Here is a 12,640-nt window from a genome sequence, read left to right on the forward strand (position 1 = left end):
ATCCAATCACGAATGAAGAGATAAATGCATACGAGGTATCAACCCTCGGAAGTAATCATCACCATAGAGGTCCCGGGGAGGGAGTATCACCGTGGCCGGGAGCCATCAGGAGAGGCTTCCTGACAGAGGTGAGCTGGGCACTGGGTGGGAACTGTGACTAGCAATCTGAGTGCTTTGCAGAGCCAGGCAGATGTGTCCCTGGGCACTGGATAATTCCTCCTTTGTTTGGACCAGGGACGAGGCATTGATGCCACCCAGCTTCAGAGACTTCTCAACCAGGAATTCCTGAAAGGTAAGGACCTGCCGTTCCCAACGTCATCCCCATGGCCAAGCCGCCCAATGTCACCCTCCCTGACCCTTCAGTCCTGCCTGTTCTGCCCCCTCAGGACCTCCAGCGGACACCTTCTCTCTGGATGCGTGCCGGGGCATCGTGGCGCTGATGGATGTATCCTTTGCCGTCATCTCCCAGCCCTCCTCATCTGCTCTGCGGGCCTCCCAAGGAGTCTAATGAGATGTTACAGAACCCTTTCTCTCAGTATTTTCTCTTTTTCTTGGTTCTTCGAGCTCACCAAAGGGCCTGGGTTTCTGTGGATTCTAGTCTAACCCCCTAACTCTCCAAAATATTGGTAACTGTAGTGCCCTAGCTGGTTTGGCTCAGTGGATAGAGTGTCAGCCTGCGGACTGAAGGGTCCCAGGTTTGATTCCAGTCAAGGGCACATGCCAGAGTTGTGGGCTCAGTCCCCAATAGGGGGTGTGCAGGAGGCAGCCGATCAATGATTCTCTCTCGTCATTGATGTTTCTCTCCCTCCTTCGCCCTTCCTCTCTGAAATCAATAAAAAAAATATATTTTTAAAAATAGCCGCAGCAACAATGACAATAGTTACCATCTGTCAGGCAACTACAGAAACACTGAGACTTGTGGAGCAGTCCTCAGTCTGTACAGCAGTTGGACCCCAGGGGCAGATGGGAGACAGGGTTGGCCATCCAGTGACTTGTCCAGTTTCCATAGTCACGTGGCAGAGCAGGGAATCAAACCCAGGTCTCCTGCCCCCCATCCTGGCTTCTTTCTCTGATGAGCCATGTGGGCCCCTTCCCTGGCAGACAGGAAAGACCATCTTCCGGTGTGCATAGCCCCCAGCATGCCTGTCGTGCTCCCCTCGGTATGGGTGGTCTCCTGGGAGGAAGACAGACCCTGCTCTTTCACTCCTAACAGGACTTGATTGGGAATTTGAAGGTCATTGCTATCAAACAAGAGGGCTTCTTGATGAAATCATAAATCAGGCCCCGACTCTGCCAGCAGATGAATCAAAATAGCCATAGCAGCCCCCCAGCCTGGGGCACGTAGCCCTGGAGGAGTCACCCACCCCTCCCCCCAAGCAAAGCAGATGGGTCTTTTCTACCCTTCCTCCTACTCACACTCCAGGCCCTCTGAGATCCATTCTTTTCTTATCATCAGTTCTCATGAAATCCATCATATGGAATGGCTAGGGCTGGTTTTAAGACATCCATTCGCATGCACACCTGGCCCACGTTCATGTCTCGGGCTGTTTCAGGAGTTGCCATGACCCCCTCAGGCTTGTTCCCACTCAACTGGTGAAGGTTGTGGTTGGGGCTCTCTCTCTTCCCCTGGATGCAAGAGATGTTGGCCTCCCCTTTCTCAGGGCTTTCTTCTCCTTCCAATTCTCCATTTCGCCTTGTAAAGTAAATCTAAGCCAGGTCCCTTTCAGATGCAGCAGGAGCCAGCTGGCGTGAGGCTCAGGCCCCATCCGTGTCACTAGTTGAAGGATGGAGGGCTTGTTGGTGGGACCTGCGGCCCCTCCGCTCAGTGCACGCTGGACTGGTGAACTCTTAACTCCCGGCAGCTGAAAGTGAACGGGCAGCTCGACGAGGAGGAGTTCTCCAGGCTGTGGAGCAGACTCGTCCGCTGCCAGGTACCGGCATGTTTGCTTTGGACTAGCACTCTTGTTCCATCCCGTTTAGCAGATAGCAGTGGGCGCTTTCTCCTACACCCGGGTTGAGGGGTGCAAAGAAAAGGAGCCTCAGCAGGCCTCAAAGAGAACTCCCATTGTGTTTGGGGAGACATACATGCGTCACCAGAAGGCAGTGCCCGATGGAGTGGCAGGGTGAGGAATGCTCTTGGAGGGTGGAGAGAAAGGGCTCTCCGTGGAGTGTAGCTAAACCACCAGCTATCCTTGCCCCCACATCCCTCCCCCGGCACACGGCCGCATCCCCAGGCTGCCAGTTCATCTCCTTCCCTGCCCCTCCACGTGCTGGAAGGTACATCAAAACCACAGATGTGTATGGCCATCCCAGTGCTCAGGACAAACTCTAACCTCCTCAGAACTGTGCGCCAGATCCTCTGAGTTATGAGCCTCCTTTAGGATCCAGGAGAGGCCCTTCCACTCACTCCACGCACCCCTGCAGACCCCAACTAGGAGACTCCTTGCTCGTCCTCCCTGAACTCCCAGCCTGGGCAGCACCCACCCACCCTGGGAGTCCATCTCAGACACAACATCCCTGCAGGGCCTCCCTGGGGGGTCTTGCCCGCCCCCAAGGCCCTGTGAGTTCTCCCCTCACCTCCTAACACTTCAACTCGCAGCAGGAAACTAAAGTGCCTGTGTGTGTGGCTGTCCCAGGTTATCACTTGATCTCCAACTTGGGTCATTTGGGGTCTTGCAGGCACTGCAGTGGCTGACATGCCCCCCATTAGGTTGTGGGGTCCTCCAGGGCTAGGGCTCCCTCATAGCCATCTTCCTTCCCCACTGCCTTCCTTAGTGTCTAGCACACAGTAGGTGCTCAAAGTGCTAAACAAATGACCAAACTATGAATTAGTGAGTGAGGGGATGAATACCTCTCTGAGAACGCTCTACACTTGGTGGTTATACTCACCAACAGAGCCAGGTAAGGCCAGAAAGGCTAAAGCTGCTATCTCCCACTGACTGTCTTCTGAAGTCAGCCTCAGACACACCAGCTGGAGTCCCACCGCCTGCATGCTTAGCCCAAAGCGGTCCCTCCCCTGCCTGGGCATGCTTCCTCACCTGTGAAGTATGGGGCAATCAGGGCTAGTGTGTGAATCAGGAGAGGCTGAACCATGCTGGAGAGGGAGAGCCCCATGTAGAGGTTGGGGTGTTGGGGTTGCTATGGCCTGGGAACGTGCTTGGTCCTGGACACAGCCCACACCTGCCTTGGTGCTCCCTGCACTCGCTCACTTTGTGCAGGGCACCCTCCTGGCACTTTATATATAGATATCTGCGCATTTACTCCCGGCAACTCACCTGGGAGCCAGGCCCTTGGGCTTGTGCTGCCGATGGGGAAGCAGGCCTGGGAAGAGGCAGTAACCTGCCCAAGGTACACGCCGCCGGCCGTAGGCCAGTCTGTGCTCTTCATCACCCTGTGCAGACTCTTTCGAGAGCTCCCCAGCTCCCCAGAAGGCAGCGAGCTGCCTGAGTGTCAGGAGCCCAGTGCAGGTGAGGGAGAGGAGAGAGCAGGTTGGGAGAGGGGGTTGGGGAAGAAGAAAACCCCCTAGCCCCGCAGCTGGAGGTCAGAGTGCGCAGCCTCCCTGTCCCCCACTGGGTGCCCCGCCTGCCTCTGAGCTGAGCCTCCAGGGATGGCAAAGGGATTTGCGGGACCTCCCTCTCCCGGGACGTCCTCTTCACGATGGGCCCTGGGACTCACACCGGCTCCTGGCCTCTTTTTCATGTCAGAGCGTTTTCCAGAACACCCAGAGGAACACGGGCGTTTTCCTGAGCTCGGATTTGTGGAGGGCCATAAAGGATACAGGTAAAGCAGGGACCCTCTGAAACCGATGATGGAGGGTGGCAGCGCCTGTGTGTGTGTGTGTGTGTGTGTGTGTGTGTGTGCGCACATGCACACATGGCATGCCCCTCACGGGCTGCAGGCAAGGCTGGTGCAGCAGAGCGGGCAGTCAGGACCAGCAGAGCTGTGGCTTCGTGGCCTCCCCTGGTTTACACCGTTCTCTGGGGCCTCCAGCTCTGGGCTCAGACTCTGCTTCCTTTGCCTGAGTTCTCACGTGCCAGTCAATGTTGCCAGCTGCCTTCTCCCCAGCACAGCTCTAACTGTGAGAGGGTAAGCTACATGATTGAAACCCACCACCAAGCCGCCCTCAGGGACTCTTCGTCTTGGCATCCGAGCCGTGGGGTTTAAACACCCACAGGCAGGCTGGTGCACTCGCCACAGAGGGTTTGGGGCGAAACGAAATCAATGGCATCTCTGCTGCAAGGAGGCAGAGCTTTCAGTCCTGGGCTAAGGAGGCACCCCTGCAGGAGCGCCTGGTGGTTGGGCAAGGGCTTGTACTCAGGTCATCTCATTCGATGGTCTCCATGACTCTGAAACTGGGAAGGGCGGGCATCGCCATCTCACTGCACCATGTGGGGAACGGCTCGCACAAAGGTTAAGTCAGGAAACCTGTGGCCCAGACTTCCTTGCAGGGGTCTCCGTCGGCAGCGAGCTGCTGGATCTCGTCGCCCTCAGATACAGCGACAGCGCTGGCAAAGTCAGCTTCCCCAGCCTGGTCTGCTTCCTGATGCGGCTGGAAGCCATGGCAAGTAAGTGTCACCTGGGGACATCCTGGAGACCTTCCCAGTGACCAGAAACCCAGGAGGGGACCAGGGATGCACTCCTGTCCCAGCCTGGGCAGTGGGTGGCCTGCAGTCCTGCCCCAGGAGCTGTTGCCCCAAGAGACAGAGCCAACACTAGCCTGCGTACTGGTGTCATCTGCTGGTGTCCCCAGGCTCCTTCTGCACCCTTTTCTCTCCAGGAGATCCCCTATCCCAGGCTCCCGTCTTCTCGTCACCCTGTTTACTCAGTGCTCCTTCCAGGGTCACGGCCGAATCACTGGGTCCCTCTCCAGATTGTGTTTATAGTTTAAACCTGCTCTATAGTCATGTGGCGAATGACTTGGTCTCTGCAGGAGGAATTGCACATGCCAGCAAATAGCTGGGGGCAGGAGGTCTTTCCCCAGGCTGCAGAAACTCAGCTCTGTAGGCCAGAGGTTTGACGCTTTTTAGCAGCATACCCCTTTGTTGTAAATGAAATCTTATGTGAAACCCCAAGCTACAAAATAGCTCAAAATGGACCTGCCGTGGTTGAGTAGCAGTGGCATCTGGCCTCAGCTCTAATCCTTACACTGCCCTGCCTCGTGGCATCACTATAAACCCTACCGCTCTGAGCTAGATGATTCATGTTAAGATGGTGAGAACAGCCCTAGCTGATTTGGCTCGGTGGTTAAAGTGTAGGCCCACGGACTGAAGGGTCCCAGGTTTGATTTCAGTCAAGGCACATACCTCGGTTACAGGCTCAATCTCTGGCCCTGGTTGGGCGTGCACGGGAGGCAACCAATTGATGTGTCTCTCTCACATTGATGTTTCTCCCTCTCTGTCTCTACCCCTGCCTTCCACTCCCTCTAAAAATCAATGGAAAAAATATCCTCCAGTGAGGACTATCCAAAAAAAAATAAAAAGATTGTGAGAACAGAGCCCTGGGAGGGTAAATGAAAAGCCTGAGGCATAAACCTGTTCCAGAGAGTTCTCAGTTGGATGAGGGAGGTTCGTTCCTCAAATGATGCCCTGGAAATACTTCCAAAGACAAGCCCACATGCCCCATGGCCAAGTGAGGAGACGCATAGTGCAGGGAGACGAAGAGGGAGAGAGGCATGAGGGCCGGAGCAGCCAGAGCAGTTCCGAAGACTTGAGCCCCAGCTGTCCCTGGAAAGGGAAGGGGAGCCAAATCATCTCCCGTGGAGAGGAAGAGAGTTTCTCTGGCTTCACACAGAATCATTGCACTTGCTTTTATACCAGCCTGTCCTGATTCCTCTCCTCTCTACCATAGAGACTTTCCACAACCTCTCCAAGGATGGAAAAGGACTGTACCTGACAGAAGTGGAGGTGAGCCGCCCTGCCCTCCCGGAGACAGGACCAGCCCAGCCCTCCCATCCTCCCCAGATTCCAGGGGCATTTTTCTCCCTGAGGATATCGAACAGCCTGTCAGAGGCCAGCCAAGCTGCCGGCCCCCCTGCCTCCAATTACTGCCTTTATATATTGCTGGCTGCCAAGGCTGCTCTAGGAGCTTGGCAGACATTTTATTTTTTTCCGATAGCTTAATAAAGCAGAGGATTATGTGGAAGTCATAAATCCAAGCGGGAACTGCAGCACACCTGCTGAGCTCACTGTACATTAAACTTCTTCCCATTGCGTTTTGGAAAGAACCTCCTGGCCCAGCCAGCTGGTCGACCTCAGCTACCCTCCCACTGCCTGGCAGTGCAGGGAGTAGCAGGAGATATGCTGTGACAGGGGTGGGACCTCCTGCTTGGATTGGAATTAGCCAGAAAGGGTTGATGAGACTAGACAGAGATCTTTCAAGGGAGGAGGGTAACATTTGCCCTGATCTGTGTGAAGCTCGTGAGTGTAAAGACTGGTTGTAATGAGAATGTTTATTTCCTAGTGGATGAACTTGGTCATGTACAACTGAAGCAAGGAGCAGAGCAGACCCCAGAGACCAGGTAAGACATGGCAGCTTTCGAATCATTTCTTCTTGGGGCCCAATTCCCCTTCAACTGCACACAAGACCCTCTCCCTGGGAGCAGCCTCAGAGGTTAAGGAGCCCTTATTTGTGTGAGCCAAGGGGGACCTGAGGTTTTCAGGCCAAGTGCTGCAGGTTTCATCCAAGTCATGGAGACCAGTGGGCATTCATGAAAGAGAATGGCCTGAAAGTCATGAGTGAGGGAGTTAGAACAGTGATGGCGAACCTTTTGAGCTCGGCGTGTCAGCATTTTGAAAAACCCTAACTTAACTCTGGTGCCGTGTCACATACAGAAATTTTTTGATATTTGCAACCGTAGTAAAACAAAGACTTATATTTTTGATATTTATTTTATACATTTAAATGCCATTTAACAAAAAAATCAACCAAAAAATGAGTTCGCGTATCACCTCTGACACGCGTGTCATAGGTTCGCCATCACTGAGTTGGAATCTGTTTTTTAAATCAATTTACTTTTTATTGAAATATGATTGATAGTTAACATTGTGTTAGTTTAGGTATCTAACAATGATTTGATATATGTATATATTGTGAAATGGTCACCACAATAAGTTTAGTTAACTGTCACCACATATAGTTACAGATTTTTTTGTTATGATGAGAACTTTTATGATTTACTCTCTTAGCAACTTTCAAATATACTAAATGTTGTTCACTATAGTCACCACACTGTACATCCACAGGACTTATCTATCTTAGAGCTGGAAGTTTATACCTTTTGCCCACTCAACCCCCACCTCTGGAAACGACCAATCTCTTCTCTGTATCTATGAGTTCAGTTTTCTTTTGTGTTTGGGTTTTTGTTTGTTTTTTTTAGATTAAAAGTGAAATCATATGGTATTTTTGTCTTTCTCTGTCTGACTTATTTTATTTAGCATAATGCCCTCAATGTCCATCCCTGTCATTGAAAATGGCAGAAGTGCCTTCTTTTTTTATGGCTGAGTAATATTCCGTTGTATATATACACCACATTCTCTTTATCCATTCATCCGTTGATGGACACTTAAATTGTTTCCATCTCTTGGCAATTGTAAATAATGCTGCAGTGAACATGGGGTGCAGACATATTTTTAAATTATTGTTTTTGTTTCCTTTGGATAAATATCCAAAAGTAGAATTGCTGAATCATATGGTAGTTCTAGTTTTAATTTTGGGGAGAACCTCCATACTGTTTTCCATAGTGGCTGCATCAATTTACATTTCCACCAACAATGCACAAGGGTTTCCTACATCCTGACCAACACTTCTTTTTTCTAGTCTTTCTGATAATAGCCATAAATGTACAACACATCTCTTGTCTTTTTTATAATAGTGATTCCAACAGGCAGGTGTGAATTGATATCTTATTGTGGTTTTGATTGGCATTTTCCTGATGCTTAGTCATGTTGAGCAACTTTTCATGTACCCATTGGCCAATTGTATATCTTCTTTGGAAAAGTATCTATTCGTATTTTCTGTCCATTTTTAATCAATTGTTTGTTTTTTCTACTGAGTTATATGAGTTCTTTATATATTTTTTATATTAACCCCTTATCAGATATATAATTTGCAAATATTTTCTCCTATTCAGCAGGTTGCCTTTTCATTTTTGTTGATTTCTTTTGCCTGCACAGAAGGTTTTTAGTTTGATATAGTCTCTCTTGTTTATTTTTCCTTTCGTTGCTTTTGCTTTTGGTGTCCATTCAAACAACTCATTGTCAAGACCAATGTCAAGAGCATTATTGCCTATATTTTCTTCTAGGAGTTTTATGGTTTAAGATCTTATGTTCAAGTCTTTAATCTATTTTGAGTTGATTTTTGTGTGCGGTATACAATAGGGGTCTGGTTTAATTTTAGAATTCTTAACTGAAGTTGCAATGAGGAAAGGCAATCACTCATCACAGCAAACATTAATGTGTGGAGCAACAGAAATGATCAGACCTTGGGGAAGTGAAAGTTGGGTCCAGCCCCAGATCTACCATTGCCTCACTATGTAGCTTTGGATGCATCACAGACATCTGTAGACATCAGCATCTATTTCTCTAGCATGAGTGCGCTGAAGAATTAACACCCATGTAACATTTTCTTCTACATTTTTACTTTTCAGAGAACAGACCTACAGATACATAGTCTACATCCCACCCTACTACAGCAGAAGCCCCTGCAGAGTCTGATAGAATATTCCGGAACTGGGGAGCTCAATATTTTGTGTTTCCATTGTTGGACACCTTCAGGTGTTAGGTGTTCTTTATCTAGAGGCAACAATCTAATTCCCTGGAACTTTCTATCCATGCTTCAAGCTCTACTCTCTGGACCACTGTAGAAAAATAGACTTGGACATGGCAGACCTTCAAATACTTTGCTGCCTACCCCAAAGCCTCTCTTCTTTCATTATCTCTGATGGTTCTTAACTAGGACCTTTTGGTGACCATTCTCTATATGCCAATGTCCCTTTGGAGCGTCCAGTCCCCTAGGCAGCAGACCTGTGATCAACACATTCTGGGCTCCTATTCTTTTTGTCAACAGCATTTATTTAATCTCCCAATCATGTACCTTGAAATTAAGACACAGACATGGTTTCTATAAAGAAATAATATTTTAGCATAAACATTTCCTGATGAATACCTGGTGCTTACTAATGAACAGAAGTCAACAAACATTGCAGATATTCAAGTTAATTAGATTCAACTATATTTTCCTGAATTCCCCTTTCAATCCTTTTTAAAAATAGAACACTTGATCATTTCCAATTTGCCTGATTCCTATCTCCATCTGCATGAGTTCCAATATCAGGAATGATTCTTCAATTGTATCTTTAAGCTAATTTTGCATGTAGGACCTAAAGCTTGAACTAACTGAACTCTCAATTATCCTTTCTCCCATAAAGGGTCTCAGCTCCCTCTGCACTAATTTCCTCACACTTCCTGTTCCTTAAGATTATGTCAGAAGGAAGTATAATGTAAGTTGCGTGGTTATGTGTGTTTCAGTCTCTTTCAGTAATGCCTATCATCACCCTAAGAGTGCTCCCCCGACTTCCCTGTTAATCACAGCCCTCTGCCATCACATTATTAAAGCATATCCATTCACTCTTGGCTCATGGGTTGCTTCGCAGAATTGGAGGCAGAAGGATGAATAAATCCTGCCTCCAAATCTACAAACCCACTTTTATCTGTAATCACCTCCCACCTTCCTCCCATTATGCTAGAGGGCATGTTCCTCTGAGGATGTCCTGGATCTAATTACCTTCCACCTTCTCAAGGGTTTGATTGAATGAATGCTCTCCTCTGACTTCTGAATACCAAACCTCTCTCTCTCTTTCTTCTGGAGCCTTCTAATTCCAATTTAAACGTGCTTCCCTCTTAAATTTCCAGCCACAACTCCATCTCTTTCCTCTCTTTACAGAAAAACACCCATCGAGAGCCAACTGTCTCTACATCCTTTCCTCCCACTTTCTCCTAAAGTTGCTAAAATTCAGATTTCTCAGACATCATCTCTCCCGGCCTTTTGCATTGGCTCCCTATCTGATATCCTATGTTCACCCATATCCCTCAAATCAGTTTCCTGCAGTCTGAGCACACTTTAAAAGATTCAGATCCAATCACTGAACTCCCCAGGTAAAAATCCTTCAGTGTTTTCCAATTGATATTCAGGGAATGTACGGAATCCTGAACATGGTCTGCATCGCCTGGCCCCTGCCCTCCCATCTCACCACCCTTGTGTCTCTCCTCCTTCCTGCACTCTACTTCCACCACCACAGCATCATTTTATTTCCTCTAGTGTTTTATTCTTTTCCCAGCCTCAGGGCCTTTGCCCTTACTGTCTGCTCAGCCTGGGGTTAGTTACTAACTCCTAAGAGTTCAGGTCTTAGCCCTATTGGGTTCCCGTGTTATTTACTCACATATCACACTACCCCAATCATAACATTCAAAACACGTTTTTATTGTTGTTGCCAACTTTTTCCCTTTTTAGAGCTTTATTATGATGCAACCCACACACCATACAGTCTACCCATTTAAGGTATAGGGTTCGATGCGTTTCAGTATAGTCACAGCGCTGTGCAACCGTCACCACAATGTAATTTTAGAATATTTTTCATTACCACAAAAAGAAACCCCATGCCCATTAACGGTCACTTCGTAATTTTGCCTGACACCTCTAGTGCTAGGCAACCTCTATTCTACTTTCTGTATCTGTTTATAATTAGAATCATATAATATTTGGTCCTTTGTGACTTCTTACACTTAGCATGGTATTTTCACGGTTCATCCACCGTGATAGAATGTATCAAGACATCATTTCTTTTTGGTGTCAAATAATATTTTATTTTTGTCAACATACCATATGTTATTCATTCATTCATAATTTGATGGACGTTTAGGTTGATTCTACTTCATGGCTTATTGTGGATAATCCTGCTGTGAATGTTCGTATACAAGTTTTTGCATGGATGTATGCTTTTATTTCGCTGGGGTGTATGCCTAGGAGTGGAATTTCTGGGTCATATGGTAACTCTATATGTAACACGTTGAGGAACTGCCAAACTGTTTTCCAGAGCGGCTGCACCGTTTTCACATCCCCACCAGCAGTGAATGAGAGTGCCTTTCTCCACATCCTCCACAGCACCTGCTGTTGTCCGTCTTTTTTACGATGGCATCCTAGAGGGTGTGAAGTGATATCTCATGGTGGTTTTGATTTGCAGGTCCCTGGTGGCTCATGATGTTAAGTATGTTTTTGGTGCTTATTGGCCATTAGTATAACTTCTTTAAAGAAATATCTATTTAAATCATTTGTCTGCTTTAAAATTGGGTTATTGTCTTTTTGTGACTGGGTTGCAAGATATATAGAGAGGGGTCGGCAAAAGTAAGTTTACAGTTGTGAGTATACAAAAGTTTATTCTTGTGTTATGACTAATTGTTGTATTATAACTGTAAACATATTTTTGCCCAGCCCTGTATTCTAGTACAAGTCCCTTGATCGTGTGCGTGATTGCAAAACTTTTCTCTCATTCTTCATGTTGTCTTTTAAGTTTTTTGGTGATATTGTTTACAGAACATGAGTTTTTAATTTGGAAATGCAAATTATCTGTTTTTTCTTTTGTCACTTATACTTTAGGTGTCTTAGCACCCTTTCCAAAAATCAGTTTATCATAATGTAAAGATTTATTTCTGAACTTTAAATTCTATTCCATTGTTCTACATCTATCCTTATGCAAGTAATACAATGGGCTGGTCACTGTAGCTGTCTAGTAAGTTTTGAAATCAGGAAGTGTGAGTCCTCCAACTTGGTTTTCCTTTTTCAAGATTGTTTTGGTGATTTGGGGTTCCTTGAATTTAATATAAGTTTTATCATCAACTTGCTAAATTCTGCAGGGGGTGGGGAGGCAGCTGGGGTTTTTATAATAATTGCATAAATCTGCAGATCAATTTGGGGATATCACCATGTTCACAATATACGCGATACAGTTTTCTGATCCATGTATGTGAGATGTCTCTCTGTGGTTTTTTTTTTTAGATCTTCCCTAATTTCTTTCAAAAAATTTTTGTTTATAGTGTAGAAATTCTGCACTTTCTTGGTTAAATTTATTCCTAAGTATTGTATTCTTTATGATGCTATTACAAATAATTTTAGTTTCAGATTGTTCATTGCTAATGTATAGAAATAAAATTAATTTGTGTATATCGACCTTACATTCTGCCACTTTACTGAACTCATTTTTTAGTTCTAGTAGTTTTCAAGGGATTCCTCGGGATTTTGTATAGACACAATTATATCATCTGCAAACGGGGAGTTCTATTTCTTCCATCCCAATCTGGGTGGCTTTGATTTATTTTTCTTGTTCAATGTCCTGCCTAGAACTTCTAGTACAACTCTGCCCAGCATTCCTTTACTTTGATGCTACAGAGTTCAAGTTGCTTTCTTCTAGGATCTTCATCACACCCAGTTAGGAAAAAGACTCCCACTGTTGGCCAGCATTCAGTCCAGAGAATTCCCTCTCCTCACTCATCTGGTCCAAGAAAAGGCCTTGTCCGATGAGCTATGTGAGCTTCTGCCCAGAGCCTGGGGCGCTGAAGGCCCTCAACAGTCTACTTTCCTCCGGGTCACT

The 12,640-nt window shown here is 46.9% G+C and overlaps 1 protein-coding gene across 1 annotated transcript in view; it reads left to right on the plus strand.

The window, feature by feature from the left end:
- The window catches only part of CAPN13 (calpain 13), a 68,965-nt gene extending 58,135 nt beyond the window's left edge, over positions 1-10,830 (plus strand). Inside the window, 8 exon segments of the mRNA XM_015566345.1 lie at positions 235-292; positions 387-445; positions 1,863-1,931; positions 3,705-3,780; positions 4,437-4,565; positions 5,848-5,903; positions 6,460-6,517; positions 8,645-10,830. Of these exon segments, the coding sequence (XP_015421831.1) occupies positions 235-292; positions 387-445; positions 1,863-1,931; positions 3,705-3,780; positions 4,437-4,565; positions 5,848-5,903; positions 6,460-6,486 (474 nt within the window). The 3' untranslated portion in view covers positions 6,487-6,517; positions 8,645-10,830.
- The last annotated feature ends 1,810 nt before the right edge of the window (positions 10,831-12,640 follow it).

The sequence above is a fragment of the Myotis davidii genome, unplaced genomic scaffold (assembly GCF_000327345.1).
Source record: "Myotis davidii unplaced genomic scaffold, ASM32734v1 scaffold238, whole genome shotgun sequence".
In the NCBI taxonomy this organism is placed as follows: Eukaryota; Metazoa; Chordata; class Mammalia; order Chiroptera; family Vespertilionidae; genus Myotis; species Myotis davidii.